This window comes from Ambystoma mexicanum, chromosome 3p (assembly GCF_040938575.1).
Source record: "Ambystoma mexicanum isolate Mex_15411 chromosome 3p, UKY_AmexF1_1, whole genome shotgun sequence".
Lineage (NCBI taxonomy): Eukaryota > Metazoa > Chordata > Amphibia > Caudata > Ambystomatidae > Ambystoma > Ambystoma mexicanum.
The window spans coordinates 778655517-778669350 of record NC_090925.1 but is presented as its reverse complement, the minus strand read 5'-3'; the positions used below and the strand labels follow the sequence as shown (position 1 = coordinate 778669350).

At 46.6% G+C, this 13834-nt stretch overlaps 1 protein-coding gene across 5 annotated transcripts in view; it reads right to left on the bottom strand.

Annotated features, from left to right (window-relative positions):
• Window positions 1–13834, bottom strand: part of TEP1 (telomerase associated protein 1) — a 2409067-nt gene that overhangs the window by 822024 nt on the left and 1573209 nt on the right. For all 5 annotated transcript variants that reach the window (XM_069651741.1, XM_069651744.1, XM_069651746.1 and 2 more), the window contains 2 exons: window positions 5833–5989; window positions 5393–5529 (listed from right to left, as the gene is read on the bottom strand). In XM_069651741.1, coding sequence (XP_069507842.1) covers window positions 5393–5529; window positions 5833–5989 — 294 coding nt within the window. The remainder of the gene's footprint in view (window positions 1–5392; window positions 5530–5832; window positions 5990–13834) is intronic.

The following is a 13834-nucleotide window of genomic DNA, read 5'->3' as shown; positions in this document are numbered from 1 at the left end:
AATAACCTTTGAGCGGAGGCTATGCCGAAGGGTAGCACCTTGAATTGATAGTGTTAATTTGCTATTCTGAAGCGCAGGAATTTTCAGTGCACTGGGAACATTGAAATATGAAAGTATGCATCTTTCATGTCCAAAATTGCTGTGTAGTCCCCTTGTTTTAGAAGTGGGATTACTTCATGTAGCGTAGTCATGCGAAACATCTGTGGCTTGACATATGTGTTCGCAGAGCGCAGGTCTAGGACAGGGTGCATTGCGAGGTCTGTTTGGCACAAGGAATCACATTGAATAGATACCCTTGTTTACCTGGTTTGCCGGGACGATTTCGATGGCGTCCCTTAGTAGCAGTGCTTTGACCTCTTCCAGCAGAATGCACTTTTCCTCCTGTGTCGTTTGTGTTTGTCTTGACCGGTGGTTGGGTGGTGTTTGTACGAGTTCTGAGTTCTATGCAATAGACTCCCACCACGGTGGAAAGTACCCACTTTTCTGGTGTAAAATGAGAAATGTGACCTACTGGAGAGGCATGGGAGGGGACCTGGAGCGAGTGGTCATTGCTTTGGTGGGGTGGAGCCTATGGAGGAGGATCTGCCTCTACTTCCCAACCTTCTCTGACCCCTTTGAAATTTTTGTTGGGAAGACTGCCCCTGCGAGGAACCCCAAGATGAAGTTTGCCCGCCCTGGTTGTAGTTAGAGGACCGCTGGGAGTTTTGTCATCTAAATGTATTAAATGCACCTCTATGCACAAAAGGTTTGTTTGTGAGCTGCTCCTGGGATTTGAGGGTGTCGTACTCCTCTTTAGCACTTTTCATTGTGTCCTCGATCGCTTTCCCAAATAAGGCGTTAGGCTCAATTGGCGTATTCAAAAGGGTGGCTTGGGTTTCCAGCTTGAAACCTGATTGACGTAGCCATGCATGGCATTTGATGAGGGTAGCCTCAGCTACTATTCGGCCTGCATTATGTTCTGCATCCAGATTATTTTGAAAGGATGCATATAGTCACCTCTTTACCTTCATCTATTGTTTTTAAAGGCTGTGTTTTCAGGGGCTCTTGGGCAGAGTGTCTTTGTTGTGAGAGCTCGTCCCACTTGTAGCAATTATAACTCACCCGGAGCGAAGTATTGTTGGCTATCCTTATTTGAGGAGCAGCCAAGGAGGCTACTTTCCTGCCCGGTGTGTACATTATTTTGCTCTCTTTGTCAGGAGGTGCTTCGGCAGAAGCTAAAGGTGTGCCAGCCCTCTTCCTTGTGGTGGTCACTATGAGAGAGTCAGGCTTTAGCTACCCCCTGATGTATAATGGGTCTGATGGGGCTGGTCTAAACATCTTCAATGCGAAGGTTGACTGACCTCGTCAGGTTAAGAGTAAGTTAAGAATGCTGAATGCACCTTTGGATAGATTAGAGCAGTGGAATGAACTGTGCCGGAAATCGCTTATCCCCAAGGATGTCCTCTATAAATTCCTTGACGACTTGTGCCTCCTGGGTGTCAATTTTAAAATGTCCTGCAGCTTTTAAAAGAAGATTATACTACAGCTGGTTATCCACAGGGGAATCAGCTACAGGTTGGTCAATACCGTCATCATAATATTGGTCTGTATCCTCTACGTCCCCTTGGTCTGCTATTGAGCCAGGGTCCTGCAAACCTCAAGTGTCATAGTAGTATAGTGAATCAGATATATTTTGAGATGTTGAGGTACTAGACTGTGCCGTGTCTAGGCGGGGTCTTTTGACGTTGGGCTGCTTATTAGCTGCTCCACTTTGAGGGGGCCTTGGAGGTTGGACAGTTGATCAGGGTGTTGATCAAAAAAGTTAACAGAGTTAGAAATTCTACTCATTACTCGATCACATTGTTCCGGGGTCCATTGAGTGGAGCTTGGTAAAACTGTGGGAACAGGGGTAGGGAATAGCTCTGGTGTAGAGAGCCCCTGAGAGGGTGTCACTAGGGGCAAAATGTTCTTTATCCTTGGTAAACAGCTTTTGAGGATAGGGGCGTCAAAGATTTTGAGGTTTTCGACATCTTGGATTTGAGGAGTGTGTGTGGGATGTGTTTTTTAATGAATTCTCTCATTTTTGAGTTATTGACAAGGGTCGTTGATGCATCTTTCGACACACAGTCTCTGGTACTCGAGGACTTGTCTGATTTGCTTGCCGTGTTGGGAACAGACTTCAGCATCTGTTTTGGGGGCCTGTCATGTGGCGAATGCGATGGCCCAGAGGACAGGGAATTTTCCGACTTTCCCTTCGACACCGCGTGTGGCTTATCGGTCGACGCTGCATGCGGCTGTTGGCTATGGGGTGTGTGTTTAATGTGACATGCATTGTGGGTGCCTGAGCCGCCGGGTGTCGTCTCCGTAGCAGAACCGCTGGCCTGCCTGTTGGAGTCGGGGGCTCGCATGCAGGAAACCGTCGGGTCCTGATCGCCCTCAGTGTCACTCAGGGCGCTGCTGCTGCCATCGCTGGAGGCTCCCTCAACGTCCATGGCGGCCCTCGGCCTGCCTGGCATGGTGGGCCCAGCATTTCGTTTTCCGGTCTTTTAGTGTCTTGGGCTGAAACAGTTTTACGGAATGGTCCCTAGGAACGCAAAAATGACACACCATGTGTGAGTCCTTCAGGGAAACTTCCTGTTACAGAAAGGACAACATTTAAACAGTGTGTTTTAAATAGTATGGAAAGATGGCAGCTTGGAGATGTAAACGGAGAATAGGGCAACAGGCATTCTCTAAATGAGATTAATTATGACCTCCCCCAATCTCCCAACTGTGCAGGGCTGAGGCCCGTAGGTGTCTAGGTAGGCTGCATGCAAAGTTAGTTGAGACAGGTGAGTAGTTGTCGTCGACAAATGGTCTTGTCCTTGAAAGTCATCACTGGAGATCTTGCGGTATACGGCCTTTGAAACAATAGAATGAAAGTCTAAATTTAAACTTTGTATAAGTAAACGTGTTAGCCATAAGAAGGAACTCTGCAACTTTTGTCCGAATATGATGGCAGAAAAAAACAATCTGAGGGACCTCAAAGCGTAAAGGACCATGGGTACAGGAGTCATCACACTAGGGATAGCATTACTGGCACGCCCTGTCAACGTCCCTTTGAGTTTCGAAAACAAAAAATGTAATACTACGTGGCTACCACTAGATGTCAGTCTATGTATAGCATGTGATCTAAGCAGATCCACAAGCCTCAGAAATATACATATCTTTTAACGAGATAATGAATAACTAGTACGTAATTTTAGCGTTAAGTAAAAGGTGATCAGCCAATCAGTGACACCCCTGTCTATAGTTGAGGAGCAACAATTCTGTTAGCAATGTAGAGGATCTGAAGAAAAGCAGGACAACTGGAGACTGTGCTGATCCAGTGGAATGGCAAACTGGTGAAGCTGGGGCACAGTATAACTGTGCTGTTAGCCACTGGTAGGGTTCCAGTACTTGGGAGTTTGATGACCGGGGGATAAACAAACATCTCGAAGCCTAAGTATAAGGCCAACATCGTGTAAGGAATAAAAGAAAATAAGGGATTAGGTTTACCTGAATTCACACGTGGGAGACTTAAAGCAATAACAAATTGGCCAGATGTCTTTATGACAAGGGTCCCCAGTTTCCTGCTCCCTCCTTCACAGTCTCAGGGTTTATAGAGCTGCACAGTTCATTGTTGGCCTTTTGTAGAGCACTTTTATCATCTTATTTATGATGCGCCAGGCTGTCTCATCTGGACTTTTCTAATACATGTCACCACTACCACATTGGTGCACTGGGTCAGGTATATAGGGTTTATGCACCTGACTATTTAGGAAGTATCGGACCCTGGGTTTTTAGGCTTAATGCCCCATCTTGTCAGTGACGTGCTATTCTGCTAGTCAGTATCATTACACTCAGGAGTGAGCTAAAGCTTTTCCACCACTTTTGCACCCCTCTTTTCTGTTTCTCGCCTTGTTTCTCCTCCTAATGCCCCTCTCCACCAGTCTTATTTCGCTCCTCTTTTACAGGGTTGTTCTTCCTTCTTCCCTGGCTATGTTCGTTCTATCTATCCTCTTCTTCTCCTTTGTTTTTTTATTATTTCCAACCACTTCTGATGAGCTCTCTTTTCTGTATCCTCTGTTTCTTGGTTTCACTTCTCACCTCCTCCCCTTTCTATTATCTTCCCTTTTCCTCTTCCACGCCTCTTGTCCTTCCCTCAGTCTTCTCCATTTCTCATGTCTTTACAAGCACCGTAGCTCTTTTCTGGTCCCATCTCCCTTCAATTCTTTGTCTTTCTGCTCTTCACCCTCTCCTTTCGACTCACTACCTGTTCTTTTGACCCTCTCTCCTTCACAGCCACTCTCCTTCGTAGACCTCATTGCCTCTCCTCCTTTCCTCCTTCCAGCAATCTCACACACTAATCCTCACAACTCACATAGTACTGTGACTCCTACCTCTGTCATTTTATCCCTGCTTGGGAGCACACCCATGCGGATACATTTTTCAAGGGTGTTAAGGTGTGAGGGACGTGTGAGCATGCTTGGGCACTGGGAACCTGTTATGAAGCATCTGTCTGACATCTTGGTTTATTTTTAAGGCAGCAGGCGCTACAGTTGGTGGCAAGTTCCTGAGTCATATAGTCTACATCCAGGCCACAGTTTAGCTTTCAGATATGTCAGGGTCTGTCTGCCGGCGAACCTAAGTCTTGTACTGCACGAAGCATTTCTTCTGGGAACCTGGGGGTCACCAATATGCAATGTGGTAGTTCTGCAAACTGCACCTTCTTCCTTCCATCTCTGACTATACTTGCCAAGAGTTGACTCTTGTGCAGCCTAGTGGATTCAGGTACAGCACTGATGGTTATACAAATATGGCTACAGAGGGACAAGGAAGCCTAAGGAATCCGTCATGTACCTCATCAAGGGCATGCATCACAGAGCGGGTGGTAGTCCCTCCAATTGCTTCAAGAATGGGACATTCTCACAAGACATACTGTGAAAGCAGCCAAAATAATTATTGTCGGGTGCGGTCAGGGGTGAAAGGAAGGTGGAGGCAGTTGTCTCACCCAGTCACTGCCTAAAATGACTAGATAGATATTCAAATGATGATTGTTAAATGTTAAAGAGCACCAAATCGAAATAGCCTACAGAGAAGGAATATCGGAAACACGCAAATCTTTGAAAACTCAATGCTAGATAAATTGTAACTTTGCAGTAAGTGCAAAGTCTCGTGTTGGCAAGCACAGCCTGAAATTGTTTTGTTGGTATGGTGATGAGAAGAGGAGAGATTTCTGTGAAATTAATCAGCTGAATCAAGGTGAGAAGTAGGAGCCGGTATCAGTCATTGCCTTAGTCACTTTGTGAAGTTGTATACTATTTCTTAAGTGAACCCCTGTCTGTTTACGTACCTACTGTTATAGCAAAAGTAAGCTTGTCTGTGGACTTACCTGCTGTTAGTAGGTGCACACATTTTGACAAGTTAGTTTTCTTGAAGTAGCGCTTCTCGATTGCACTCCTTAGGTGAGAATTGGATAGATGAAGCTTTGAGTCTGAGGTTGCCGATGGGGCCCAAAGGCCGAGAATGCTGCAAGGAAAAGAGTTTCAGATAATTGTAGCACACTGTGATCTAAGAAGACAAACAAATGGCTCTTGGCTAGGTGGCAGAATGAAGCAGGTTCAAACTATTCGACACTATGGGAGGGAATGAAATAACAGTGCTTGCAGAAAGAATAGTTTGATCAACAATCACAAATAAAGCCATTTTGTCCACCGCCAAACACTTACTAAATAGGTAATTTGCTCTTAAACAGTCCCTGCTAGTATCACCACTTCTGCACCAGAATTCTTTCAGCTCTGCAGAGAGAACAAAAATGCACACCACACATACCTTTTAAAGGATCTCATGAGGTAGGAGAAGGGTGCCATAGGTAGCACCCGGTTGCCTCCTGCAACTCTCAATGCTTCCTCCCATGTGATGCCGTTATTGATCGGGGAAAGCGCAGAACACATAGTGAGGATGGAGTATAGGTCTCTCTCTCGCAGGCCTAAACAATGAATATACATAGAAATTGTTACACCAAGGAGAGGCTAGGAAATGAAGGTCAGTGCAATACACATATCTATTAATGAAAGCAGGAGTATTGGGAGGTCCCGATTACAAATTGCAGATTGCGCTTCCTCTTCTAAAGCATAACACGCATGTAAAAAGACACATTGAGCCCTCACAACCATTTCCTGTCTGCAAAAAATAATCCATCTTGCTGTACGCAAAATAGTTATTGATTGCAAACCTCTGTGGCATGAAAAAGAAACCAACAGCATTCCAAAATTGGTTAATTGATTTAACTATAGTTATCCAGCAATGATATCTTCATTGGATTCACATGCTGTGAATACTTTCCAGATGTTAGATTGGGAATCATTAGTATAGGTAAATGCAATAGCACTTCTACAACATTTTTACACTGTTGACAAATAACCTTAATTCTGCCCTTTTTCAGCCCTGGCCAATGAAGTTGAGAGGCTCTATGTTATGCCTTCGGACACCATTTTCAGATTTGAATAGCTTTAAATTAAATATTAAATTTAAATTTAAATAGCTTTAAATTCAGCCTCATGGCGAAGCTTGAATTTGTATATAAATCACTGAACGGTACCAATGCTGGAGACATACATTTAGAGCAACATAATTAATTTTTCTTCATAGTACATACATGAACATGTTTTTAATAAATACAAAGTAGTATATAAAAATGGGTTTATCTTTTTTTTACAACGTTTATTGACAGTTTAAAAAAAAAGTCTCATCATCTGATAATAAACCATCAGGTATGCAGAGTGATGAGAAACATCTGGTGTAAAAAATGTTCCAGAGGACAAACAACATATATATGAGCAGGTAAAGGAAACAATTCACATTTCACCGTGACCATGCCATTGCACCTTCATCCAGGTGCCTCTCTGAATTATTGTCCTCCACATTCCCACAATTTGTTTGTGTAAGTCGCTCCATAGTCCTCAAACTTTCATGTGTTTGATTGCGCAACCTCTTTAGTAAAGAAATCACAGCATTGCATACCATTACCCAATTCGTCCCTTCCCTCAGCCTCAATAACTTGGGAATTATTTTGTGCCCCAGTGTAAGGCTATGTCACGCTTTGCATTAACAAAACAAGTGCTTAAGAACAATGATTAAAGACAGTTTAATGTATTTGTTAACTTTTGACTCCTCCCAGACTAACATGAAAATTAATTGGGGATTGCGTTTCACAGTCCAGGCAACTATTCAGTAGAACCGTTTTTGAAGCACCTTTTCTTAACCTTTGTTTCAGTCTGGTTATTCAAAAAACATCTTGGGCCAGACCTGTGAATCAACCTCCTTTCCTGTGTTGGTCCCTCCCTCCAGCCCAGTTCCTTCAGAGCACCACCAGAGACACAAGGGAGCTGACTGACCACAAAACATTATGTGACCAGGCCAAGCAAGAATATGGTAGTAGCTATAAATATTGATCATGGTAGACCGTCCTATGTTTCAGCAGTGGGAACCTTAAGAACATTCTGGGCCAGGTCTAGATCCCCCTTGACCCTTCCTTTCGCTACCCCAACTCAGTCCAGATGCCACCAGTGACACAACAAGGGAGTGGATTAGCCCTCAAGATATCATGTGCCAACCTCCATATGGCATGGTGTAAGAGCGTGCAGCCATGGGATTTGACGGATGAGATGGGCAATCACAATGACTGCTGTGTTAGCCTTTTTGCCCCCCCTCCCGCTCTACTTCAACCAACACATCCACAGGACTATCCCACTAGGTCAAAGTCTCATGTTTGAGGTTTGAGGAAGGGTCTGGGGAAGCCATGAAGGCTGGAGACCACCACTTTCTACGTAAAGTACGCCTCTGAGTCAGGAAACGGGGGATCCGAAGCCCATCTCTAACCTTTAATGCTTAACTAGAGTCATTATCGAAAACTAAAAAGAAGGAGTGGAGGTGATTAGAGTACAGCAAGATGTGTTGAAATAAGCTGAGGGAACAGAGAGGGAGTTGGAAGAAAAGAAAAGAGGTAGAGGTGGAGGTGGAAACTAGCCACCTATGGCAGGCGGAGAAGACCAGTTGGTTGGAAAAGACAGATGCAAGTCGAATAGAAATAAAAGAAGAGGCTACAAAAAGGTGGAGGGCCGAAGGTTTATAAGATGTTAAGGAAGAATTGAGGAGAAGCACATACCCATGTCGTAACTGCAACAATTGTAATAACATCATTAATGGAGACCACATAAGGCACCCCAAATCAGGACGTAAAGTCAAATTACGTAGCTATGCCACTTGCAATACACATAATGTAATTTACAGCCTTTGCTATCCCTGTGGCAGATATTACTTAGGACAAACATTCTGGAAGGTGAGGGACCGTTGGACTGAACATAAGTTCAACATTCGTACAAGCAATTTGAAATCACCAGTTACATGACATTTTATAAAGAACAGACATTCAACTTCACAACTAAGATGTGTAGTCTTAAAAGCAATACATCAAACAGCAAAAGCTGGGGACCTCAGTAAGAAGATCATACAACGGTTCTGGATTGATAAATTGGATTTTACTTTGGAGCATACTTAAAGAAATGTTTAGGGTCATATATGTTTCTACTTGAACTGTATTTCCTGATCTTGTAATATCAGGTCAATTTTGTTTACTTACCATTCAATGATCATTGTATATTTATACAACATTAATGGCATATCTACTTTCTGCAGATTTTACCATGCATCCCTCATTGAATTAGTTTTCGACATGAATTAATACCTTACGTATGCCCTATTTGTGAAAATAATTATGATCACAAATAATTGTAAACTATTTCGAGTTACTGAAAGTGTTACCATAGTTCATCAGATGTTTTTTGGTCCAATCAATACTTTGTAATTTATTCCATTACTATACAGAAAACATGATTTTAAAGATGACAGTAGATTGGTTGTCGGTTTGTAACCAATGTTCATCAATTTAATAGAATTGCTGATAAGTATTGCTTTGGACACATGACACATTATGATTCATAAAGACTGTAAAAGTGAAATATTAACGTAATTTACATCTTTGAGCATCTCTCAATAAATCACTTTTTGCCACTTGTATAGCACACTAATCTTCACACCGAATCTGTTGGTTGTCTCCATGAACATCAGTCTGGCTTCAGAGCTGCCAGAAGCACGGAAACTGCTCTCCTGAACATCCGTGCTTTTGACACGGTCAACCATGCCATCCTGCTCAACCGTCTCTGTGATAACCTGGGTATCACTGATCAGGCCTTGGCTTGGCTGACTTCTTTCCTCTCCGATCGGCCCTCCCAGGTCCAACTTGGGTCCTTCCTCTCCTCTATATCTATCTCTACCTGTGGTGTTCCCCAGGGGTCTAACCTCTCTCCCTGGCTGTTCAACCAACATTTGGCACTTCTTGCCCACCACATTGCCACTCTCTACCCCAACTGTCAGTGCTATGAAGGTGACACTCAGCTCATTATCAGGCTCCCTTCAGCCACCTCTTCTCCTTCTCTCATCTCTGACTGTCTGTCTGCTATCCAGGAGTGGTGTGCCGTCAATGATCTCTGTCTTAATGCCAGTAAGACTGAGATTCTCCTCATCGGCACACCCGCCCCTCCTCTTTCTTGACACTCTCTGGCCGGCCTCTCTTGGCCCTCTTCCTGCTCCCACCTGTGAGGCAAAAACCTCGGTGACATCTTCGACTCAACCCTCTCCTTCCCTCCTCACATCTCTGACGTCTCTAAGAAGTCACACTATCAGCTGCACCTACTCAGAGGTATTCTTCCTTTCCTCTCCTTCCCCCAGAAGCTCACTGTCTCCAGAGCTCTGGTTCTCTCTAGACTGGATTACTGCAACAGCCTCTTTCTAAATCTGCCTGCCTCTACTCTCCACCCTCTGCAACTCATCCAAAACAGGACTGCGAGACTTGTCCTTTGCCTTAAGCCCAGGGATCGTATCTCTGCAGGACTGAAATCTCTGCACTGGCTCCCAGTGGATGCGAGGATTAAGTTCAAAACTCTCAGCATTGTACACAGGGCCTTCTGGGGCCCCAATATCATCATCTCGCTCTTCCTAAATATCTTCCTTCTCGAGCTCTTTGCTCATCCACATCCAGCTCTCTCAGGGTAAGTCGCTTCTCCAAGCAACGAGTTGGTGGTAGATCTCTTTCTTCGGCTGGGGCCTCCCTCTGGAACAGCTTTGCAGAAAATTGAGGAGAACCATCTCCGGAAGCATCTCAAGACCTTCGTCTTTGCTTCTGCTTTCTCTCCTCCTCTCCCCTGCTAAACTCCTGGCTGTAACCGAAACCCCACTGGTCACCTGGCTACCCTCTGTTCTTGGGCCCAGATCCCCTCCCCGCCAGTTGCACACCTGCACTGCCCCCCCTAGCAACCCTTGCACGCTGGGGCTGTTTCTGTATCCCTACAGCCCTATCAGTACTTGACACCTGATGTCTGCACTTACCCTTGCCCATGCCACCAGATGGCACTTCTTATTTATTGTTATTTATTGTTTTGATGTATTTACTGTTTATCCTATGTACTGCACTTCCCCTCCCCCCTTCCCCTCGCACTTTTCCCCTCCCCCTCTCCCCTGCACTTGCGCAACCTCAATGTCACCTGGCCTAGTAAGATCGCTGTCTCTGGGCCTCATTACGACCCAGACGCAAAGCGAAAAACGATGGCGGTAAACGATTACCGCCATCGTCTTCCGCTAGGGCCGATTAAGACTAGTGACCGTAAACTACGATGTCATTAGCGGCATCGTAGCTAACGCTGCCGCTGACTGCGCCAAGGGCGCGCGAACGCGAACATCCACACCGTACTTAGCGCCATGGCGGAAAGGTACGCGAATGCCGACCCAAGCGGACATGCCCCTAACGCCATCACCCAGCCCGTTAAGTACCTTACCGCCATGGTGCTAATTACGCCATCGCGAACCAACCGTAAAGGGCCATGTAAAGTGAATGCAGCTGCCACAGGTGCACAGAAACAGCACAGGTGAAGGCAATACAGACTCAGGAAGTACAAAAAGAGCACACCCCACCCCTTCCCACACCCAGTCACACTCCACAATGATACCAATAGGACTAGCAATGTTGGGGCTGGAGGACCTGATAGCAATGCGAGTGCTACAACAGCAACTACAACAACAACAACAACAACAACAACAGGCTGCACAGAGGAGACGCAGGAGGAGAAGGAGGGCAAGGCAGGCCCAGCAAGCCCCACCAGCACAGCCAGTGCCACCAGCACAGCCAGTGCCACCACGCAGGCAGCCCCCAATCCCACGCATCAGAGCCAGCCCATTCAACCTCACCGCTGAGCAGATCCACACCCTGTACCGACTGGACCGGGACACCATCACCACCATTGTGGACATGATACACAACGACATAGTCAGCATGATTGAAACACCCACTGCCACCCCCCCCCCTACTGAAGGTAGTGTCCGTGCTCCACTTCCTGGCCACAGGCACCTACCAGCACACAGTGGGGCACTTGCATGGCATATCACAACCATTATTCTCGCGTACACTGATGCAAGTGCTCGATGCCCTCCTCAAGCACACAGATGACCACATCTCATTACCACGGTTTGCTCAGGAGATTGCCAACACCAAAGTGGGTTTCCATGCACTGGCCGGCATACCTGGTTGCATTGGTGCCATTGACTGCACCCATGTTGTATTGGTGGTCCCACATGCCATGGAGGTACCGTACCACAACCGTAAACATTTCCACTCAATCAACGTGCAAATGGTCTGTGACTCCAACAGGATCATCACACATTGTTGTGCCAGATTCCCCGGATCAACCCATGATTCTATGGTCCTTCGGAACTCCACAATACCACGCTACATGGAGCGACATGCAGGCCCAAGATCCTACCTACTCGGTGAGTCTAATGTCATGAGCATGGAAATGCAAAGTGGGTGTTGAATGACGTACCAATGCATATTTCATCTGGCAGATACAGGGGGGTGATGCATACGTCACATGGGTGCAACTAGCAGTAGCCAGATCATTCCCTGTGGCAGCACTGACGTCAACAGAGTAGTGTACACATCATGCCTGACCTAATCATCCCAACATGTGAATGAAAGTGCATCCCAAAAACAACACAACCATCTGCAAGTGCATTGTGCAAATTGTGACCGCATTGACCCTAAAGAAAACCGCCAACATGCACGTCACCATGCACCAACTACTGAAAGGCCTGTCCCCCACAACTGCGCACAAAGGAGGCACATGACAGACAGGAACATCAATGCACCACTACAAGACCCACAAACTGTCCCCATTGACACCAGTAATGCTCACTGGGGTCATAATGAGCCAGACATCAATGTTGCTATCATGTGAGCTTCAAGCTCACAGGACACGTGCAAGGTCACATGAATGACGGCCTGAACGGACACAGTGGATGGCCACTCACAAGGCAATCGTCCCCCCTGCATTGTGTTTTTGCATGTCAAACAGTACATGAGAGCCATGAACACATACTGGTTGCACAGTGTAAATCCATAACCACAACTCCAATTGGTGCACAGTAACAGTCACAATCAAGGCATGGTTGTGCGTCATGTTCACATATCAATCTCGTTCCTGACACATTCTTTTCTCACATTTTACAGGTGATGCGGGCTATCCCCTGAAGAGGTGGCTCCTCACACCAGTGCGGAACCCATCGAACCAGCATGAGGAGGACTACAACCATGCCCATGCACGTACCCGTGTGGTGATAGAGCATGCTTTTGGCCTACTGAAGGCACGTTTCCGCTGCCTCAGCAGGTCTGGCGGGGCACTCCTGTACCGCCATGAGAAGGTTGCAAAGATCGTCATGGCATGTGTCATGCTACACAATATGTGCATCAGACGAAACGTGCCTCTGCCCCCTGACGCAGAACCACAACCACCTGATGATGGGGATGATGATGATGGGGATGGGGCAGCACCTCAGGGAGGCAGCGATGCACAGGAGGGGCATATAATGCGTCAGAATGTCATTGACCGATACTTCTAGCACACACAGCGAGTGTGTAACATATGGATGGCACTTGGGGCACTGTGTGTGTCTGGTATGTCAACACTGTGGACTGTAAAACAATAAAGCACACATACGCAATGAGCAATGTCCACACATTTCGTTTGTGAGAAAAGAAAAAGTGTATTGTTCTTCTGAATAGGTATAACAGAACCCCTCCCCCTCCCCCCTGAACACTCCAACACACCCAATTCCCCCCTCCCCCTCCCCCCTGAACACTCCAACACACCCAATTCCCCCCTCCCCTCTGAACACTCCAACACACCCAATTCCCCCCTCCCCCTCCCCCCTGAACACTCCAAAACACCCAATTCCCCCCTCCCCCTGAACACTCCAACACACCCAATTCCCCCCTCCCCCTCCCCCCTGAACACTCCAACACACCCAATTCCCCCCTCCCCCTCCCCCCTGAACACTCCAACACACCCAATTCCCCCCTCCCCCTCCCCCCTGAACACCCTGCAAACATGTGACAGTGCCCGTGGTGAAGTGTGTATAGTTTAGCACACTATTGACTGCCCCCTCTCCCGGAACCTGGGGCCCCCCTGCCTGTGCTCCTCAGGGTCCTGGATGACCTGCGGACGGGAGAGGCTTGTGCTGAACTTGCAGCTGAGGATGTACCGGGCTGCTCAGTACGGCATGTGTCCAGAATTGTCTGGATGAGCTGGCTCATCATCTGCCGCACTGCAGCAAGTTCGGTGCATATGTCCCTGCTGGCAGTTTGGATGGCAGCCCTGATGCCATCAGCACTCCTCTCCATGGCTGCACTGGCACTTCCACTTTCTGCAACATGCTGCGTGAGGAG